Source organism: Apostichopus japonicus, chromosome 20 (genome assembly GCF_037975245.1).
Source record: "Apostichopus japonicus isolate 1M-3 chromosome 20, ASM3797524v1, whole genome shotgun sequence".
NCBI lineage: Eukaryota > Metazoa > Echinodermata > Holothuroidea > Aspidochirotida > Stichopodidae > Apostichopus > Apostichopus japonicus.
In genome coordinates, this window is record NC_092580.1 from 29320182 (window position 1) to 29330863 (window position 10682).

At 37.8% G+C, this 10682-nt stretch overlaps 1 protein-coding gene across 1 annotated transcript; it reads right to left on the minus strand.

The window, feature by feature from the left end:
* Positions 1–1281: 1281 nt before the first annotated feature.
* Positions 1282–9970, minus strand: LOC139961807 (neural cell adhesion molecule 1-like). Its single transcript, XM_071961350.1, has 5 exons — positions 9633–9970; positions 4057–4350; positions 3317–3619; positions 2561–2872; positions 1282–1431 (listed from the first exon to the last, which is right to left on the minus strand). Exons 1-5 carry the CDS (start codon positions 9772–9774, stop codon positions 1283–1285), a joined length of 1200 nt encoding a protein of 399 aa, XP_071817451.1. The 5' UTR covers positions 9775–9970; the 3' UTR covers position 1282.
* Positions 9971–10682: the final 712 nt, after the last annotated feature.

Here is a 10682-nt window from a genome sequence, read left to right on the forward strand (position 1 = left end):
CAAATTGTATTACGGAATCAAAATCTGCTTGCATTGTCTACAGTATATTGTACCGTACATACCTATTGACGCTCCGCTATGTAAACGATGCCTCCATTTGAGTGGAAATTTTGCTAATAAAATAACCCATTTTACTAAATTTTCTGCTTAAAATTGTCTTAAAACTAGTTGTTTATCTGTATGTTTTCCTGTTTTAAGCTAACAGCTTTTCAAACGCTCGAAATGGGAAGTCAAATACAGACAATTGTTCGCTATCTGTGTATAAACAGTGCCTATATCAGCGTTTGATTTTCGCGGTATACCAACAATGACGTCACACAGTGACCAGACGCTCCTTTGGGTCAATCTCTGTTTTTAGACATTCCAGAGGTACATATCACGTGACTACCCAAAATGTCCATTTTCGTGGTCGTTTTTTGATGGGTTATAGTAGGTTTTCGAAGATTATTTTTTACACATGTTGATTATGGGTATGTAAACTCCCAAATTAATGGAAAATCCAACAACAACAAAAATGTTGTCTCCATAGTTGGTCTTTAAGCTTGATGTTTAGGGTGAAACATAAAGCGACGGTTCGCAAACTGAAAAGTGGGTCTCGAAAAATTCGGAAGTTGGTGAGATTTGTCCATACGTCTAAAACAATTATCTACAGTTTTCCGAGCTGACCGACGGTGCTCGAGTAAGTAACTTTGTAACATTATGTCCATAGTTCTAGCGTACTTTCATGCATTCTGAACATCGATAATGACGGACGGATGTCTGGTGAGTCGTGAACCAATCCTAATGGAAGATTATGGGTCGTGGGCCGAAAAGCTTGCGCCGGACCGCTGGTCTAAATACATCTAAATACATCAATAATACCGAGGAGAAAAGATCGTTAGATCCATTGAAAATATTTACGGTTATGGGAAGAGACATATTCCAAAAACCAAATTCCATTGTATTGATATCGTTTTTATAAATAGCAAACCAGAGCACAATTATGGTGTCAGCCAACAAATCTGTTGTCGTGGGGATTCGGGGGGGGGGGCGTGAGACTGATTATTTGACTCGTAATGCAAGTATATAGCCCTTTTAACCATATTATAAATATTTGCTTCTCTGACGATTGGTTCATTCTTTCTTTTAGTTACATTAATCCTTGTCGACTTGGTGCTGCACTATGTGTTAAATCAGTAGCCGTCTCAGTTTCTTTACCTCGGTTTAGTCAACTTAGTCAAAGTGACAAAAGAAAATCAACAATGATATAAAACTTGGAACACCAGTGCTATAAATTCTCCTTCTAATATATATTTAAAACAACTATTGTAACTGCTACTACAGTATTAAATATGCAAAAATTAAATTTTGAATTTCCTTCGTTAGCGATTGATCTCAAAGTATAAGCATCTTCTAACTGTGAGCCATCTAAAAGTGCCACAGAACCGTTACCTGTGAAGTCAATAAAAAAGATGAGATTAGTTCATTCGGCCCAATAGTTATTAATTAAAAGTTCGACTATTTTCGAAGAAAAATTACAAGGAAATATTTCTCTCTGAAATATTTTCCCTCTTGAAGTATGGATATGTTTTTGTTAGTGTCTTTAAATAAATTAGCACGGACTATTATTGCTTGCAACAATTATGAATTTATGGTCAATAATTAAGGTTTAGTTACATACACTGTTCCGCCAAATACAAACGGAAGAGTCCTTGTCTTCTTATTCATTATCTCTAGCAGAAACGGCCAATATTCTCTGATCGATCACGGCAAATTTCGCCAGTAAAGGGTTCTTTTTCTACAATTAATGCCGATTTTTTCAAAGATTTGAGTATTTTGAGCAAAATATTAAAATATGTAAGCAATACTGATCATCTTACTTTTATCTGAACGTTTCTAAGAGACGGGAGTTACGGGGAAAGCGAAACCCGTGCGTGACTTCTCGCAACTTTTGAATTTTTTTCAGGAAAATCGGTCACAAAATCACGTAATATTTGTCCATTCACATCAGAGGATGCTGAGAATAATTTCCATATTCAGTCAAACTGCTTACCCATCTCCCTACACTTTTAAAAATAAACTGGATTAATTTTCATGTGAATTATAATTTACCTATTTATTTATTTTTTATAATTGTGTTTTATGCTGATTTTATAATTATGATCGATATTGAATTTTACTGGTACGATCCTATTAGCTATTATCAGAAGTTTTAATGGTATTTTTAATACATTCTGCAATTAACTCTTTCAAATTCATTCTAAGGATTATATGGCATAGTAGGAAAATCAACACCACTTTATACACAGCACCGACGAGAGGGGGTTGGGGTCAGGTAGCTACGGGTCCTGGCTTAATTACTGTGGGGGGGGGCGGTGAAATATGGCCCAAAGACATTTTTCTCATTTAATGATATACTTAAGGAAAAATGAAGAGTACCCCCGGTGACATCATTTTCCCGGGGTCTGACCTGTGTCTAGTTACATCTATGGATATTCAGTGTCTTAATTTTAATTATATTTAAACATAGGCGGTAAGATCAATATCTCAGTTAATATCATAATTCAATCAGTAATCGTACCAAATTTTATAATTAAAGACAGTTGCGAAGCGTTGCTGAAGAAATTGTTCGCATCACACGTGACCGATGCCATTGCAAATGTCCCCGGTAGGTCCCCTATTGTAATGGTTGACGTCACGGAGATTGGTGAATGTGTCTGCGTTGTCACGGAAATGTCCCTTCCCCAGTAACCATCACCACCGAGTGTAAAGTTTTTGGACATCCAAGCCACTTCTGGAACAGGGAATCCGTATGCGGTACATGCAATTTGGATTGGCTGAAATAGAGGGCTCCCTAACTTGATATATTCTTTCACGGTAACTTCAACAGCGACTGAAATAAAAACGAGAGGATATTGAAGCCACGTGATAAAGGATCTCGAATGACGTCATGCAGAGACGTTAACTCGGTCACATGTCAAATGTCCAAACGGTGGTTAATAAATCATCGTTAAGCGAATTCAAATATGTCTTCTTTTTTTCGAAAATAGAAATAAAAGAAACTTATGTCAATCATGCGGATGTGGAAACCCTAATTCTATAATTCTTATATGATAGCAAAATAATCGGATTTTTTTTTTGTCGAAATTCATCAGCAAACATGTATTGAGACTTTAAAGTTCCGTTTTATGCGATTAACACAACTGCGGGTACACCCCCCCCCCCCCCCCATGGCCACACGCACAACTCATCCTTGCTCACTCCGTCTCCAAAATATCCCACATACACACACACACACACTCACTAGCATCCCAAAGATACAGACAGATTTATTTACCATTGACATTAATATTTCTCAAGATGGTTTCAGATCGCCGGTTGACTACATATCTTAACAAGCAAGTGTAGATCCCTGCGTCATTTTTATCGGCCTCATATATAACTAATGATCCATTGGTTAGTATTTCTCCATCGGGGCTCCTGTCACCGTCGATATCATGTAGACCCGTTGTGCCAATCAAAATCCCGTTCTTGTTCCAGTACATATTGCCCGATGGGATCGGAGGGACCACTAAACAGGTCAACACAAACCCCTCACCGTCAGTGAGGATAAAATCTGCCATCGGCTCAAGATTTGGTTCTGCAGTGAAGAATGTTTCGTAATGTATATGTTAAAAGACGCCTCAGTCAACGGAAAGAAACTAAAGAAATGTTGATGTTAATGCTATTGATTTAAAGAAGTTCCCCACGCCCATGCCTAACCCACCCACCCCACCCCAATGCACCCCTCCTCCGTTCAAAATATGTTAGAAAGTCAAGTAATTGTTACTCCGTCTCAACATTCAATAATCAGTTTACAGCCACTGTTAAAACATTATTTTTATTTTTTTTCTGAGACACTTTGTTATCGAATCAATATGCTTCCACAATGTCTGAGGAGCGAACAGTAACCGCAGTACCGTCTGTAAAATAACCAGATTTGTAAATGTAATTGATGGGTGTTTCAAATTGAAGTAATTTTAAAATTTATTAGTTTATATAGCTGAGATATCATTTTAACTTAAACATTCAATATACCTGCGTGTATAGTGACGTGAACAGAATCCATGCCTGGCATATCGTAAGAAGCGCACGTAAATAACCCGGCATCAATTTCTCTTGCGTTGTAAATTATGAGCGCATTCGTCGTCACTGTGTCAGCCAAATTGACACTTTCGATGACTTCATACCTTGGTCTGACGTCCTCGACGGGAAATCCATTATATAGCCAATAGACTTCGACCGACTCCCACTCAAAACTCGCCTCACATGTTAAGGTTACCGACTCACCGATAAAAGCTGTCACTGGTTTACTATTTCTGATGAACAAATCTGCAAAGGAAAATGAACAATATCACCTATTCACTCTTTGCCGATGACTTCGGGAAAAACATTGATTTTAATATGGACGAGACCGTTGAATAAGAGCCATGAGTTCAGATTGTATTTCTAAACACCCCCACTCCGCTTTTTGTTTGTAAAGAAATGACTCTTTAAATATGTGAGGCTCGTCAATTAAAGTGGCTGGATTACTTACTCTAGCGCCCTGACCCTCAGGTCAGTACCTCAGATACAGCACAGAACTAGATATGAAGACATACGCCATTAATAGCCTGATATAAGATGTTTGCAATAAGTATCTTAGAGTTATACTTCTGTTTTCTCTACACATCATGACAACACATTCTGTCCTACGTCAACCTCTAACGTTCAAACACCCGGATGTCTTTCATGCGAACGATCTGATTGGTTCTTACATTTTTGTCAATTTTGTTTTGATAGATTTGGGCCACGTGGCAATTTGAGTTAACTCACTTCGGGCAAGTTTTGCACAGGGTGATTTAACATGAGTTTGTTTTTCCTATCCTGTGATATTAATTATCTGAAGAAAGTTTATGTTTCCTATCGTGTTAGATTAATTATCTGAGGAAAATGTCTGCACTAATGTGTGAAAAACCACATCCTGGTAAAATGTTTATTAACTCAGGTTTGATTTGATTAAGTTTGTTGAAATTTTGCCAATGTATCTGACAACAGTAGAATCCTTCAAAAAAAATAATATTCTAAATAAATTTCCATTTGGATAGAGGTTTGGAAGGTTTGAAAGGCTCGAATATTCCAGTTGTGTCAAACTTCAAGAACAAATCAACAACAACAATATTTAAAAGGAAACTAAAGCTTTTTTTCACGAGGTATGTGTCATGATGACATCACATACTACCTACTGTGATTCATTTCCAGGAGTAATGAGGGAAAGTTTCCTTCAACTTCAATAACACTTTTCATCCATTACAAGGGATCAAATCAAGTTTCAAAAACTAATAAGCGATCCAAGCAATATCAAGGACACTGTCTCGACGGACGCTATATCCGTTACATTATACACACTTGAACCATAGAGGTATTAATTGGAAACAATGAGCTTTAATTGGAAGCCCAACTGAATAATGTAGTATCCGGTTAAATTTAGTACATTGTCGGGAACAGAATTTCAGAGGAGATGTGCCCCCTTCAGGCGCGTAGCGAGGAATTTGCCAAGGGAGGGGCGAAAGCTGTAGGCAAACTATAAGCGTAGCGCCACCATATTGTGGTGCGAAGGATACAAGAACGTTTTGGCCGAAAATGCCTCCAGATCGCTGGAAATGACACTTCCCAGGCCTTGTAAGTTGCATCTACACATTCTCTATTTTGAAGTTACTAGCAATATCATAAAAAAAATATGCTCAAGGGGGGGTCGCTCGCCCCCTTCGCCCCCCCCCCTGGCTACGCGCCTGGACCCCTTTTGCAGCCTCGAATGGATTATATGTCAGCTTACATGTATACGAGCCCATGCAGTCATAATAATGAGTGAAAAGTAAAATGTTTGAATGGATTTCCATGTACAAAAGATAACGGTGTATCATTTCCTCTTTATTCTCTATGACGGAATTTCCCACCTCACCCCACCCCACCCACCCCACCACTCCCCTTCTCGGCCACAGCCCCCTATGAAAAAAATACTCACTTAGCTTAGAAAAGATAATGTTGGGTCCTACTTGCTCGCGGCTATATACATGCAAGCTATACATGCAATGAGTGTTAGCTCAGTGTTTAACGCCAGTGCCTTCCAAGCATAAGGTCCCCCGGTTCGAGTCACTCCAAGATTAATTTATGTCGTCCAGTTACAGAGTTGTTGACAATTGACAATTCATAATCATGGACGTTAAATATGAATGTAAGAGACTGACTTCGGTCAGCTTGCGGCTTTGATAAGCCAATGAGGCTTCTTCGCGAGTTCCTGCTTGCAGGAGGATCTCAAATACATGCAATACATACTAGCAATCAACACCCGCCCCTAAAATAGTTATGTAAGTTATCTCTGCATAAATGTCTGTGTGTGTAATCATGGATGTATAGCTCCATGGTGTAACAAAGTTATGTTCTCCAAAGAAGAAAAAAGAAAGCTAAAAATAGACCTAACGAAACATCCTCACGTAATTGATCAAAATAATTAACATATGTTGGCATGTATCGTTTCAATAGCATGATCGATATAAATGTAGGTCATTCAACATTCAGCAATCGATACTAATTTATATCAAATGCAAGAATGGAGGATAGCTTAATTGCCACCACGCAGGAGACGATATATATATATCCTGTCAAAATGGAACTTTCTAGTACAGATAACAACGTGAGAAGAAAACAAATAGTGAATGGAAAACTTCCTTTGTTCTAAAAATCGCAGTGAATGTTATCGTCGATAATTAATCCAGTGTGCCAAACTTAACATTTTCTTATGCTTTAAATATAGCACGCTAATTGGTACCTGCGCGTCTCTGTTTGTAACTGTAGAATACCCAAATTAGATTAGATATCCTGTGACCGACAATGTTCATGTTTTTTCTTTGCTTAGCCAAGTGGGGATCCATAAAGGTAATATTAGCCAAAAAGGTAACATTAGCCGAAAATCAAATTGAGTAAGATTATTGCAACATTATATGATGTAAAAAACATGCAAAAACCGTATAGCGGGGGTTTGCTAATACTTTTCTTTTTTTCTTTATTAGTCTTTCGTAAATGTAAAAGTTTGTAGTTTGTAGAGATCTGCTTGATCCATTTCCGACCCCAGTCCCCATGCATCTATGATATAGCAATGTACAGGCACAGTACCAGAAAGTGCGAGTGTACGAGCCGCCTCACCCGTTCCCCTCAATCCCTTCTCAACCCCTCCCCCCCCCCCCCCACACACACACACAAATTAACAGTATTGTTTAGCACAAAACAAAGTAAACATAATTACAAACTTAATTTATAGCCTAAATATTCCTCAGAATGTACCATTTCACGTCTAAGGCCATGTTAGGTATGCATATATACATATACATACACACATACATACATATATGCATAAGTCTTGTAGGAAGATCCTTGGGCACACTAGTCGGTGTAATGATTTATTAGGTTGGTGTATACGAGATATAATTAATACCAGTGTCCTATGTATCACGATATGAAAGTTGAAAAAGAAATATACCAGACCTGATTCACTGATTAGAGAACCTATAGCACTATATAATGCAAGGAATAACGTGTCTCGGCAACACGCTTATACATTCGAACATAAATGTATCGCTCGTTTCCTTCAGCAATGTCATTACCAGGGGGTTGAAAACCAGGTGAGGCACGGGTATAATTATATGTCACTGGGCCCCTTCCTTGAAGTCTCCAATGTACTTTTAGTGTATTATGACAAAGAGAATACATTATTCTCTATGCAACAGTTACCGGAGATCCCTGATTGACCCCGCTGGCCCGTGGCTCAAATCTCAGTGCCCTCCTCCCTCGCATCCTCCCCCGCCGCGTAAGGCAGACCACAGACATGGTTACAACTGCAGATAGGTCAAGTCCCCGTTTCTTATTCAAATAAATATCTTATACATACGAATCTCGCCAATTCCAATTACTGCAGTGCATGGTAAAGCGATTACCAGCTAATTGCACCATTGTGTGTGCGTGGTTTGTATGACAGTGTTTTCTTCTCCCCTTGTTTTTGGACGAGAAGTTATAGCACTTCAACTTAAACGTTCAAAGAACATTTCACTATTGTTAGTGAATCTGCTGAGGAGTTGAGTGTTCATGTCATTTAGGAATGCTGCTTTAAAGACTTAAGTTTGGACAGATAAAGTTAAGTTGATAAGAACAATTTCCTGGATGAGCAGCTTTATTATTAGTTATTATTATTAGTTTATCATTCTCACCTATTGGCTATTATCTAATTTACTGGTTGGACAACGTTGGAATTTCTGTTTTTCCATACAAATATATAAAAGTGATGTCAACATCGTTCAACAATACACTGCTAAAGCTGTTTTTATTGAAACAAAATTATTAAGTGCGTATATGCAAACTAATTATTTTCATTTAATGAAGGATAATATACCATAGCTACAGCTAATTAACTTCACTTATAGCAAAACTGTTAAGGTTGGCTTGACATTTATGCAAATCTTAGATATGACAATGTAAGTTTGTCCTCAAAATTAATATTTCGTAGAACTAGAAATATCAAGCTTGGGTAAAGAGTACTATAGGAGGCAATCTGGGACAAGATTATCTTAAATGAGGTCAGAGAAAGTGGTTTTGTCAATGCCACCCATGAGGCTTCTTTAATTGGTCAGTGCCCACTCAATCTCGTCAAAACGAGACATGCACTATCGTGGCACACATAGCAAAAATTATATATGTATATATTGTTTTAACTAACTATAGAGCTGATGCATTGCTTAGATGGGTATATCACTACCCGATAATTTAGATATTTTGATTTAGTTAGATTGAAATGTCAAATCTAAACTTGGATTGGACTTTTAAATGTCATCTTTATCTTCACACTTCGTAAAATATCAGTAAAATATCAGTATGAATGAAAACTTAACGAGGTGGTGAAAGATTTGATCCGTTTTCCAACTATTTAGAATTTGAAGGAACTTGCTTACCGCCCCGGTTCTGTCAGCATACACTAGCGAAATTTTATCGATCCGTTTTGAGGAAAAGTTGGCCGAACGTTTTCCTCATATGTGTCTCCTCTCCTTGTTCTACCATATTGCACCTACCCTCCCCCCCCCCCCCACCCTCTTACCAGTCAAGGATCCTGAGTCGATTATGTGGGTTACGCATTTGTTATTAACATGCAGTATGCAGTGTGTACGCTTTCATAGGCGTAGGAGACGGGGCTGGGGGGGGGGGATGCAGCCCCAACCAAATATTTTTATGAAAATTCGGGCAATATGCTGAGAATTTATCGGGCACCTACTGAAAGTAAATAAATTGTAATGATGTAGCTAATTGTAATTAATATTTAAAAAACAATTCTCCGTGGTTATTAAAATAAATTTCTAAGCTTGCCCGACTAATTCGCCATTACTAATGTAAATGCCTATATGATACAAACAAATTTAATATTTTTTCGGGCAAGTCGTTACAGCCCCCACCCCCCCCCCCCCATCCCACCCCCAATCAAATCGGGCTTCTAAGCCTATGTACGCTATGCGTTCTATCCAACATGCTAACATCCAACATAACATTATGTTATATCATATTAACAGTACAAATATAGGCAAACGTATACTCACAAGACTCGCGATAGCGGGGAAACCCCTGGCTGACTGTAACAGAGAGCAACGTTGAAAACACAAGTATTTGCAGTGAATACCTCAGAAAAAAGCTTTGTAAAAGTTTAAGAAAATATATGTGAAAGTCCCTTTTGATATTCATTTTGAAAATATTTATAGTTTTCCCGTCCGTGGCATTTCTAGCAACTCTGCGAGTTGCTAGTATTCCGTTTATTTAATACATTTATGACGATAATATTTAAGAAACGGTTCTTCAACACTAAACGTATATTGTGGTTCCCTATATATACATATATGTGGTGTGATGGTTACACCTCTGCAGAAACCCGCGTCGAAATTATAGATGGCGAACTAAATCAGTCAGTTCCTGCGATAGTAGGAAGTTTAAAGCAACACAATGAAGACTTTGGTTATTTTGTTTTAATTCTTTCTTCATTATTATGATTTATTTTTATTAATATTTTCGCACACGGCTCTAACACGACCAGAAATGCTTTTTCTAACTGAACAGTATTTGATATCACTAACAAGGCAAAACAAATCATCATTTAATTGAAATAGCAACCTTCTATAAAAACGTGCTCTTTTTTAATGTTTGCGATAAGGATTTTATCACGCAAGAACGACTATGTTAACATAGACCGATTAACTTTAACATATCTCAATAACCTGTCTTAGAAGCATTTCAGTGTGTCACTCCTCAAATATGCTAGTAATTCCAATTATGGTTACTCTTGCTTATGTTAGCATTCTCTAAACATGGTTAACGACAACGTCAGCTAAGCCCTACCCCGTGCTGCCTGCATTTTGGCGTAGTCTATTGTTTCGATATTTGTCTTTAAAATACCAAATACACTCGGAAGATTTTCAAACTTCTATTATGACGTTATTGAAACAATGTATACTATTGTTTCTGTTAAAATCGTATTTGACGAAGAGATCGAGCTTATATTCACAGCAACCCAGATGCTTTAATTACACGAACCCCTCTCACCGATGACACGCGTGTGCTGATATAGTTGTGTGGTGATAGAGCAGATATATAGTATG